The sequence below is a fragment of the Lygodium microphyllum genome, chromosome 13 (genome assembly GCF_053477565.2).
Source record: "Lygodium microphyllum isolate KBCC chromosome 13, Lygodium_microphyllum_v1.1.10, whole genome shotgun sequence".
In the NCBI taxonomy this organism is placed as follows: Eukaryota; Viridiplantae; Streptophyta; class Polypodiopsida; order Schizaeales; family Lygodiaceae; genus Lygodium; species Lygodium microphyllum.
In genome coordinates, this window is record NC_141147.1 from 80,920,573 (window position 1) to 80,932,647 (window position 12,075).

Here is a 12,075-nt window from a genome sequence, read left to right on the forward strand (position 1 = left end):
GTTGCTTAGGCTAATGAGTGAGGCCCATAGGCTACTTTGTCCCTAGGATACTTGGGATTTAGGATTTCCTTCATTCATTTTCTGTTGCATTCACAAATTCCCACATTCATTACTTTGTCACTATTTTAATTTAGCTTTACTTTTATTTTTTGAAGCATCTCACTATGAAGCTTTGTTTTGCTAATTCTTATATCTTTTGTATTGTTTTGTATGTTAATCTAGGACTAACATGAAAGTCTGCATCGATCCTTCCTAGGTTGGAGACATGGGAAGTTCACCATTCCTTTAGAGGCTTCCCCTCTTGAGGTGGATCTTTTGACATCTCCTGATGCTATCACAATAGTAGCTTCTCCTTAGCTCCTCTAGTTGGGGTGTTTCATCTACATCCTACTTCATGCTTCTTCGCACCACACAAAGGCCAACATTTGGTTCTTATTCCTCCTTTAGCATCAACATCCATGGTTGAGAGGGGGTTCCTACCTTTGATTGGTATCTCTTGGTTTTGGCATTTGTATTTGACATTGGTATCCCTTTGCTATTTGTATCTACTCCTTACATTACATGACCATCATCATCTTTGTAAAGGGGTGCTTGAGCAAGTGAACAATGTTCCCACAAGGGATACTATCCAAGTGGCACCTTGTTGCATGTGCAATCTCATCATCTCGCATTCATCTATTCATCTCATGGTGTAGAGTACCCTTGAGTAGATCCTAAGCTATTTCCATTGGCTGCTCACTTATTACCACATTTTGTACTTCTTCACCTCTTTCCTTTGTTATTGACACCCTTCATGGGTGGTTGGGACAGTAATCTGTTTTATGACATTGGATTTGACCATCCCCTTCCTTTCCCCATGGGCTCATTCATGACATTGGAAGACCAATCCCAAGAGTAGAGTGAAGAGCATCCTAGCGTACCACAATCTAACCTAGAGGCAATCAATAGAACAACCATGACCTTGATCCACTACCCAACTAATCTCCCACTAGAGATAGTAGAGCAAGAGGACTTCAAAGTACTCATTAAGGAGTTTTGATTAGAACAAGTGGGTGGATATTTCCACAGTGGTTGACTTCTTCGTACATTGTCACTCAAAAGTATTACCCATCTCCATCATCAATGGGCTTATCACTACAAGTGCATTTGCCATTGGAAGATGGTTTGATCAAAGTGATAAAGAGGCCTTTGTCTAAGCTTGTAGTAGGAATAGCAAATCTTGACAAGAAAAATATGCTTTGAGACCAAAGGAAGCTTATGTGTACCAATCGACATGGAGGCATAACATCCTTCATATTAATGACCATGCTAGTTCACATTGTATAGGACTATTGCAAATGAAAGAGCAGATGTGACATGTTGCTTGTACTTGAGGTGGTGCAAAGGTTCTTATAACCTTGATGGGCATGGGAGCTACAACTTCTTGAAAAGATCTAACATCAATGCCTAGGACCTAGAGACCACATATCTCTTCTAATCTAGGACTTAGTGCCATCTTTCATAGCCTCTATCAAGACACTAACTAACTGTCTAGACCCTTCTTTTTGGTTGCTTGTAAGTACTCGGAGTTACTCTTCCTCTTACTAAAACAAAACACAATTGTGTTGAGGGAACGGTTGCCAATAGAGGAGTTGATATCCCAGCAACATAACCTCATAATGGATATTATAGATGGTAGGCGAGTTAAAAGCAAAGACCCTATAAGCTAATATATAATGTTTTATTTTGGATGTATACATTGATATGATAACAAAACTTAGTAAGAGATGGTCCTTCCTCTCTCTCTCTCTCTCTCTCTCCATAGCACGGGGACCAAAATGTAAGTACCAATTATGATTGGACACTATTCAAGCTTGATTCAACTCTTTGCGCATCAAGCACTTTTACCTCTGTGTGCATGCATATGTACACAGTCTAGCACTATGATGATATTCTTGTATTAATCACCTTTGGCTACAAAGTGTGCTTCTTTTTGTAGGGTCCCTAGCCTAGCCATAGTCCCATAATGAATTTTGCTAGTGAAGGGAGATTGCAACATAGCCACTTAGTGGAGCTTTTGGCTACATTAAATAAAAAAGGAACCGGATTTTATTTGAAAATTTGTGGGCCTATGCGAGATATGGTCGAGGTGAAGGTGGCAATGAAATTGAGTACATCGTCAAATGAAGTTCATTTCTCCACTCCAGGTCCTACCAGCGCTAATACATTGGATCGTATCACCACTTAGAAACGCTAGCCTAAGCGTGGCATGCTGCAAACTTTTCAAGAATTCGGCCTCCAAAAACCTTGGTACTGAAGGTTGTGGGCGCACTCGTGAAAACCAGAATACACGCGATAGGAAAGGGACAGTGATACTATCCAGAACCAGACATGTTAGCTGCTGCAGACAGCCTCTTCTTGCTGGTCGTCGGCACCTGCCTCCTCGCAGGCCTTATTGCCATATTCTACATTCTGCCTACGTTCAATCGTAAGCTCTATGCCCAATTTGCCTTTCTGATATGAAATTTAGTGGTTAGATCTGGTTTAATCGAGTGCTTTAAGCTTCACTAATAAATTTGGTTTAGGACCAGTCCCAGAGAGAAAGAACCTGACAATGTCAGGGGTCAGGGGTGCAGATCCACTGTACTACCTCCATTGTCAAGTTTTTCTCTTTGTACAAAAGGAATGCGACAATTGGGGCGTGATGACCATGTCAAGAAGGCTTACTTTGTTGTTTGATTTGATCTGCCTTCAGGCACAAACAAGTCCGTCGCTGTCGACTCTACTGCCAAGGTGCTTAACACCCTCTCATCAAGGAGTGATGTGTATCTTTCATCTAGATCGTAAATGTCTTCTGCACACACTCATCAAACTCTCCAAAGCAGGTGGAAATCTTATTTGCAGCATGTCCCAAAAACTATGCATAAACCATTGCGTAGCAACCTAGCTCATTTATGTTTTTGTATTTTATCATGAAGGACTTTTTCTTCTAAAAAAAGGCTCGAGAGGGAGAGCATATGAGGGAGGGAACGAGACAATATTATTCACGTGATCTCTGTATGTTTTGCTGGCCCAATTTGAATCTGTGTAATACACTCCTGGGCAACGTAGAGAAGAGAGTCAAGTAATTGTTAGTGCCTAGTCGCATCAATCGAGCTTGAGCCCTCATCAGGCACAAAGTTTGATGTTTGAATTCATTGGGTACATTTTGAAAGGAAAATCCCATGCTCATGCTTATCTCCATGCCAAGAGACTAGTGTAATCGACCCAACTCAGTCATCTCAAAGGCATTCCTAGCTGATGTATGATATTATCCACCTTGCTGGCATGAACATGTAATAATGAGGTTGTCCACAATAAACTCTAAATAGTATTTCTGCTGGGAAAGGGAAATCCAATGCTTACGCTGAGTTATCTCCATGCCTAGAAAATAGTTATAGTTAACTAACTCAAAAGACCCAAGTTAGTCATCTTAAAGGTAGTGCACATGTAATGGTTGACATGAACTTCTAATGATAAGATCGCCACACACAACCTAAGAAATACTTTAAAGAATTGGATGCTCAAATAAATCTCTTCTAAGCACTCTTCACATGCATTTGATAAATAGACCAATGGTGATGGGATGCAAGAGCCAAGAGTCAAGAAAGCTGAATGGTAGTCATACAAACTGTAGGAGCACAAGTCTATATATAGCCAATGCTCTCCTATTGGAAACAGCCCTTGGTCACAAGGTGCGCCTTGTACTTGTGCAAGGTATTATTATAGTGGAACCTCAGTTTGGAGTGCACCTTGATGTTGATCCACTTGGTGATGTGCAAGTTTATATACCCGGATCCAAGTGTGATTCTAAGCTATCAAATCAAGCTCCTTCTCCATGATGTGTCTCCGCTTGGGTTTGGAAAGACCTTAGAATTATAGAGGGAGGTGTGATTACATGTATCATGGCAACATTTTTAGTCTCTTGAAGTTGATAGTGGTATCTTATATTGCTGATGATGAGGGAGGGTGGGGGATTGAAGATGGGTATAGGAGGGATAGGCCATGGTGGATACACTTAGTCTGGGGGGTCCTAGACACATTATCTTGCGAGGATAGAAAGGAGGGATGGAGCAAAAGTCTAGGTGTTGTCTATGCTCTCCTAAACTTTATTTTAACTATATGGAAGTCTATCTACCAAGACCCAAATGCAATTCTAGGCTATGGAATTATGCTCCTTCTCCATGATTTGTCTCCACTCAGGTATGGAAAGAGCCTTTGGAACTATAGAGGAAGTGGTGTATTGAGGTAAGCATGGCTCATGTGAAAATGACACTTGACGTTGTTGGGAATGGATAGGAATGCAACAAGGACCATTTATAGGCCTTTGAAGTTGATGCATATTAAAACCTATAGTCTTTAGAAGTTGATATATACTTGACTAGTAGTATGGTCTTAGGATGAGTGGATTCTCCTAAATTAAGGTTTTGGCTTATGGGACAGACAATCTCTAGGATTGCTCACTATCAAATAAAAATTTGATTAATTTGTGTTTTAGGGCTATAATAAAAATCTACTTAGTTTATAATACATTTTTTTGTTCAATACCCCCTCTTAGGCCCAAAGACTAGAACTAGGGAGGGATTGCAAACTATAGCTTAGGCCATAAGCATCCCAACTCAAAGCAGCTAGGGCATCGGGCCAAGGGTGCACGCCAACTATCCAAGGACCTACTAAGACTACAAAGGTGATGGTTATCTTACCAAGGGAGCCCAAAGGGTTACCCTAAAGAGACCAAGGCATCGGAGAAAGTCTCGGGCTGCCTAGCGGCCTATCAAGACCTACAAAGGTGGATGGAGCCACTTTGAATCCCTTGTTTTTCTATGGGGAGATTTTGTTCTATCAAGCATCTGTGCCCCAAGGGCCAAGGGGAAATGAAAGGAATGGTCAGATCCAGCATACCACAAAACAAACAAGCTATTCTGAGTACATGTGGGTGTTTGTGAAGAAGAAAAATATGGAGAATACTGTTAGTGCAGCGAATGTGGAAGTCTATGGACAAGACTAAAAGACAATGAACATGAGAGAAAAGAGAGAAGAACGCAGAAATCTGCAGTCAATGAATGCTGAAATGAAGAGGGCTGATGTACAAGGTCTGTCGATGTATCTCCTTGAGGCGGATCTCTCTTACCAACACCTGGAAGACAAGTGATGGAGGGCAAGTTGGAAGTGGGCAACAAATAGCACAAAAGAAAGCAATAAATTGGCTGACCTGATCAGCAAACTGGCCGATTGTCCATAAATGCATAAAATAATCAACGATCAAATGCTTGACCGCTACGTGGCATTGCCTTAGCCTATGATAAGGTGCCTATACATTGATACTACTGAAAATGCCCACTAATTGATAGGGAAAATGTATAAGTCCCTCTGAGAGAATTGAGTGCACCAATTGTATCTTGAGAATGCTAGTTTAGGGGATGACTTTGACTAACATCCCCTCTTAGATTCTAGATGTGGCATGAGGCTCAAGAATTTGGAGTGCTGCTGGAGAACAGCCTGAGGAAACACCTTTGTAAACAAATATGCTAGATTATCCTTTGTCTTGCAGTAAACCACATCAATAGTCTCATCCAAGAGCTTCTCTCAAATGAAATGGTACTGTATTTCAATGTGCTTCGACTTAGCATGAAACACTGGGTTTTGTGCTAAAGCAATGCAACTCTCATTGTCGCAATGAAGGGTCGTAGGATCTATGTGAGGGTAGCTAAGCTCTTCGAGCAACCTTCGAAGCCACAAACTCACATGTTGTAGAAGATGCTGCTCTATACTCCGCCTTTGTGAAAGAAAGGGCAACAATGTGCCACTTCTTGCTACGCCATGAGACAACACATGCACCTAAAGTAAAACAATATCTTCTTGTTGATCGTTTGTTGGTCAACATTGCCAACCCAATCTAAATCTATCTAGCTTGTAAGAACCAAAGGAGAATCTCTAGTACCTATTGGATAATGAATACCAAGATCGGGGGTCCCCCTCGAGAACTGAAAATCTATATAGCAGCCTACCAATGTACCATCTTAGGTTCACTCATGAACTTGGCCAACAAACCTACAACAAAGCACAAAATCAACCAATGTTAAGAAGCCAAATTAAGGACCCAATCAATTGCTTGTAGCGGGTAGCATTTGCCGCTGGTGAATTTGCATGGATTGTAGCCTTCTTGTTCAGATCCATAGGAGTAGAAATGGCCTTACATTCCTCCATCTCAAACATGGCCAAAGGCTCTTGCACATACCATTGCTAGGAGATGAAAATCCCCTTCGGAGTTTGGTAAATCTCATGGCCTAAAAAGAAATGGAGAAGGTCCATATCCGTCATCTCGAACACCTTGTGTAGTGTCTCCTTCGTCTCCTTGATCTTTTGGACATGGCCATCTATCAAAATAAGATCATCTGCATCAAGCACGAACAACCTGTGTCCTCTAGTTGAGGTGTGGATATACAACTAGGGGTCGGAAGAGGAGTGTTGGTATCCCAACTTCCCTTGGAGGAATGAGTCTACCCGCACGTAGAGCCTATTTGAGGCTGTAAAGGGCCTTTTTCAACCTGTAAACTTGTCCATCTAACGAGGAAAAGTCGGCAAGTTGCTCAACATAGATCTCCTCCTTCAAATCACCATTCAGGAAGGCAGATTTCACATCAAGGTGATAAACCGGCCATCTCCTATGGCTGGCTAAGGCAAGAAAGGCCCTAATGGTAGCCATCCGAGGTGTAGGTGCAAACGTGTCATGGAAATCCACCCTTGGCCATTGTGTGAAGTCCTTTGTAATGAGTCGTGCCTTGTGCTTATCCAAAGTACCATCACTGTGATATTTGGTCTTGAAGATCCATCTTACCCCAATCACCTGCCTATGAATGGGCCTAGATACAAGATCCTAAGTTCCATTCCGCCCAATAGCATCCAACTCTTGCTCCGTAGCCTTCTTCCAATGTTGTGACTAAGTCTCCTTCACAGAGGCAGGTTCCCTATCTTGCATGGCACGGGTCATCAAACGATAGTTAGTAGAAACAAGCTCGGTGGGATGTGCATGGTTCCTTTGAGACCACCATAGACCATCTTGTGGCTGCAACTCCTTAAGGACTCCCTCAATCCCTGAATCATGGAGTGTGTCTCAAGCCCAACGAGGAGGAGGCCTATACTCCCTCCACCGCTCTCCATTTGTTGAAGCCTTTGGAATATCCACTAGTCCCGTCTCAATGGGTGAATACGGTGGTAAAGCAATATCCTCCTCCACTAAGGATGGAGCCTCAATAGGCAAAGGCTCCGAAGGCATTGGAGCAGGTGCCCAACTGATACCTGGATCTCCAAGAATGTGAGGCTCAACATCGCCCTCTGCGGTTGGAAACTCCACAAACTGAACATTGTGATTCGTGTCCCCCTCGCGGGAAGCGAGATCATAAAGCATGTATCCGTGGGATTGCGAGGTTTATCCCACAAAGACCCTCTTGGAAGCTAGATCAAACTCGTCTCTCTTCTTGGAAGCGAGACTCGTTTTCTTCAAAGATCAACCAATTCTTAAAATGTGAGAATGCTTCGGACTTCAAGGCCAAGAAATATGCCCATGCCATCCTGCCAAAATCATCAACAATTAGCATAAAATACAAATTCCCCTTGAGGGACTCCGTTCTCATGGGTTCACATAAGTCCGTCGAAACAAGCTCCAAAGGCTCCTTAGACCATCATGAAGCCTTGTTGGGAATACCATTCCTATGTTGCTTGCCATAAATACAAGATACACATGGTGGATGGCTCACCCCAATCTCTGGCAGTCTACGTACCAGCTAACCACAAGCTGAAAAGTACTTGTAGTTGAGGTGGCCAAATCGAGCGTGCCAAATCTTGGTCTAAGTTTGTGAAGAAAGAAGAAGAGAAGAAAAGACAAAAGAAGACCGCATCTTGTAGATGCCATTCTCCTCCTGTTCTGCACACCTGTTGAGAAACACCATCAAGAACTCTCAAGGAGTCCTTATCGAATCGGATTGTCAAACCAAGAGCATAGATCTTGTGCACTGAAAGGAGATAATATCCTAGACCCAATACATAGAGTACCTTTGATGTGTGGGTTCCATCTTGCCCATCTGAAATTAGTTGCAAACCACCTTGAAAAGAGGAAAGAGAGAGAAGAGGGAAAGAAGAGAGAAGAGGAGTAAAAGAAGGAGAAGAAGAGGGAGAGAAGAGAGAAGAGAGAAGAGAGAAGAGAGAGAAGAGGGAAAGAAGAGAGAGAAGAGAGGAGTAAAAGAAGGAGAAGAAGAGGGAAGAGAGAGAAGAGGGAGAGAAGAAGAGAAGGAGAAGAAAAGAAGGAGAAGAGAAAAGGAGAGGAGAGAAGAGGGAAGAGAGGAAAAGGAGTGAGAAGAGGGAAGTAGAGGGAGAGTAGGAGAGAGGTAGAGAAAGAGGAAGAGGAAGAGGAGGGAGAGAAGGAGGAGAGGAGAAGAAGAAGGGAAAGGAGAGAGGTAGGGGAAGAAGAAAAAGAGGTAGAGGGAGAGAGGAGAGAGGTAGTAGAAGAAGGAAAAGAGGAAGGAGCAAGAGAAAGAAGTGGGAGAAGGGGAAGAAGAGGAGAGAGAGTAGGAGAGTAAGAAAAGCGAAGAAGAAGAAAAGAGAGAGAGAGAAAGGAGGAGAGGAAGAAAAGAAGAGAGAGAAAAGGGGGTAACTGCTACGAGTCACCCAAACCACTCTCCTGGCAACGAACCACATCCGGTGGTTTTCCCAACCGATCATGTCAAACCGAAGCCGTTAAGGTCCGGACTGCCCAATCTCCGCAAGGCGAATGGCTCCCAAGAAGAAAGTCGCGGGAAGCATAGGCGCCCAAACCACTGGTAATGCTGGAGGGACGAGCGGAACGACCAACGTAGCACACACGAATCAAGCCCTGGTTCTAAGCCTTAAAATTAATTAAGTAATATTACTGGTGGAAGAGATGAAATGGTTTGTGCATGGAACCAGAACGAGTCTTAGGGTTTCGTTTACTCTAAGAACTAAGTTGCATGTGCGAACGGAAGAGTTTGAAATTCACATAAAATGATAAGGTTATCGCCTTATATCACATGAAATGATAGCTTTTACTCACATAAAATGATGGGGTTATTACCTTACTTCACATAAAATGATAGCTTTTTAACCAGTTCAGTGCATGAATAGTAATTTGGAATTCACGTTTCGCAATCATGGTTAAAAGGAACACATGAAATGTTAATTCTGTTCATGAAATACACTTGCATCGTTAGACAAAACCCTAGACTTTCATAGACGCAAGTCACATGTGATCCGGGGCATTAGGAATAAGTATAATTACCTGCGAATTGTTTTATCGATCTTGCTGTGGATTATCGCAAATGGATACGCTCCTAGCTTAGTTGAAGCTGGTGACCTAACCCTAATTGGATTGTTGACCCAAGTTATGCTTGGCGGTTTGAAAAGGTTGTAAATCCCTTAAGCAAGTGTTTTGATACATCCAGTTAAAATTCTGATTGTGCATGCAATGGGATTGCGATGCCTTGAAGCAAGAGGTTGTGCATTCAACAATTTGTTAATGTGGTAGTATTTGATGAATTCATGGCCGGGTCTGAGATGACTGATTGCCATGGAAACGAAAGGGATGTTTTCCCTAGCAATTGTTATTATGTTGGTTGCTTCAGCTATGGTTGATTTCCTAAAGGGATAATTAAGGAAGGATGGCGCTAGCTATCCCCCGCGAGCCGCCAAACCCTAACTAAGGAGGTTATGAATCCGCGCCGGGAATGTGAACCGAACTCGCTGCGAGAGGTCTCTCCCTGGAAATCACTTGGCGTAGGAGGACGCTTGGGTGCCAGTGGGGGCTCTGGCCGTAAATCCCAATGCCTTCGGGCCCTACACAAGTGTTCTACGTAACTCCGGATGGGATCTCGAGGCCTTGATACTAGTTACAAGGCAGAATCTTGGAAGGATAAACCTTTGGGTTTTATCACCGGAAGAAGGAAGGATTTTTCTGCGGAGGCAGAAAGGAGCACTTAATTCTCCTGTATGGACAGGAGACATACATTAATCCGAAGATAAGTTAAGGAAGTGTTTGATCTTGTTTTAACCTGTCTTCGTGTCTGTGGCCTAAATTACGTAAAGGAACCTGTGACTAACGGGTTAATTAAGGAAGCTGCTTTTATGTGTCAAGCATAACGTGGTAGGTAATTAGATAACTAAAACAACCCTTGAGGGAAGCGTGGTGGATGTGACCAATGGGTCTATCTTACGGAAGGGTGGTCTCGGTTAGCCGAGAGCTTTTCTCAAAGGAGATGTTAGGAAAAAGTCGGTCTATGACCTTAGACAATGTTGACTAGGAATCTGGACTTTAGGTCGATCCTAGTGGGAACGGCCGGATTAGTTCCGTTGCGGGGCAGACTCGAGAGACCCTAGTTGGCAAACCGCGTGTCATTCCTTGGGAGTGCTGGGCAGCGTCTTCTAGATATATCTCTCGACAGACTGCTAAGACGTGTCCCGTGATTTGAGGAGCGGGCATGTTACACCTTGCCTTTGATGGGAATTGAAGAATTGTCACCTATAAGGATCTGCCCATGCATTGAGCCCAGTGAAGGAGTTATGTGGCGGAAAGGGCCATTGTCCACAACCCAGGCATGAGACTATGAGGCCATCATTGTTGCATCAGTGGTCACTGGAGGAATATCCTCTACTGCCTCCAAATGGAGGAAGGCAGCCGTGAAGGAGCAGCCATTGCCCCCGAGTCCTTTATAGTCGTCTCCTTCTTCGTGTTCTTCTTGTCCTTGTCAGGGCAATCTTTCTTCCAATTACCTATCTTGCCACATCTGTGACAAGTAGACTCCTTGGCTTTGTCCTGTTTGGACTTCTCATCCTTGTTGTTGTTGTTATTCTTTCCCTTTTGTTGGAAAGACTGCTCGATCAAAGCCTTCAACTTGGGAGCGTTTTGACCTTTGAGTTGTTCCTCTTGGTCCAAGACCATAAGAACCAACTCCTCCCACTTAAGGATCTCTGTCCGCCTTGAAGCAATCAAGGCAGAGTAGAATGCATTGAATTGGGGCGGTAACTGAGAAAGAAGAGTTATTGCCGTGTCCTTTGAGGTAATTGCCTTCCCTGTGCTCTAGACCTGTAGATGCAATTGTTGAAGCTTATTGACATTCTCTCACATAGAAGAAGACTCGTTAGGACTCAAAGTCCTCATCTTAATCTCCAAAGACACTCGCTCATCACGATCATTTGATTGTACATTTAATCAAGTTGCCGCCATATCTTGTGAGCCATGATCAAGTGCTCAATGTGAGCAACGATGGGTTGGAGTGCACAAGAGAGAGAGGAAATAAGGGATGCGGATATTCAATTTGTTCCAATGTGACAGAACCTTCATCAACTCGGCTTTCTCATCAGTAGAAAGCTTGGAGGCATCACGAGCCGTAGGACGGTCTATAGCCTTGGTCACGAGCTTTGGCAAATCATAAGACTCCAAAACAGCAAGCATCATTACATACCATATGTAGTAATTCTCTCCATCAAGCTTTTGATTTGAAGGAAGAGCCGGCAACATGGGGCCCTTATGGTCCATAATAGCCGAAACTCCGCATTGATTTCGGTTGACATTGTATATGGAATGACTGGCATAAAGAAATAAGCAGCCCCCTTGACTTTGCGCATGGTGCTAGTGCCTTCTAGGGCTTCCTTTGCTTGTCCTTAAAGAGTTTCACCCGCTGAAATTTACAGCAAAATGTTGAAAACACAGCCTTTCTTCCTTCATGAACAGTAAGGACCTGCAAATACAGCAACTTCGCTTCTTCTCCACGCATAACTTGTTCATTGCAGCCTCCAAAGGCTGAAAACTCAAACTTTTGTCATGAAGAATCCTCCCGATTAGGTCTGCCCACGATCAATCAGCCCTTCTATACGGCTTTGGTACCATGTCAAAGTGCAGCAAATGCGGAACTTTTTCCCCAATATGTCGATGTCGACGGGGGAAAGGAGAAGCATCAAAGAAGAAGAGTGAGATGCATGTCCACTTGAAAATGTGTGAAATGAGTGGCCTCCAAGCTACCTCAAGTAAGGCAAGAACTTAGCCTCGAG

General features: G+C 43.3%; 1 protein-coding gene across 3 annotated transcripts in view; it reads left to right on the top strand.

Moving 5' to 3' along the window:
* Positions 1 to 2,171: 2,171 nt before the first annotated feature.
* The window catches only part of CB5LP (cytochrome B5-like protein), a 70,415-nt gene continuing 60,511 nt past the window's right edge, over positions 2,172 to 12,075 (top strand). Inside the window, exons 1-2 of one of the 3 annotated variants that reach the window (XR_015692906.1) lie at positions 2,172 to 2,467; positions 2,735 to 2,772. Coding sequence is in view for 2 of the 3 variants with exons in the window: in XM_087691357.1 (XP_087547483.1) it covers positions 2,371 to 2,467; positions 2,735 to 2,772 (135 nt within the window). In the remaining variant the exon portion in view is untranslated. The remainder of the gene's footprint in view (positions 2,468 to 2,734; positions 2,773 to 12,075) is intronic. The other 2 variants (XM_087691357.1, XM_087691356.1) reach the window with 2 other exon arrangements.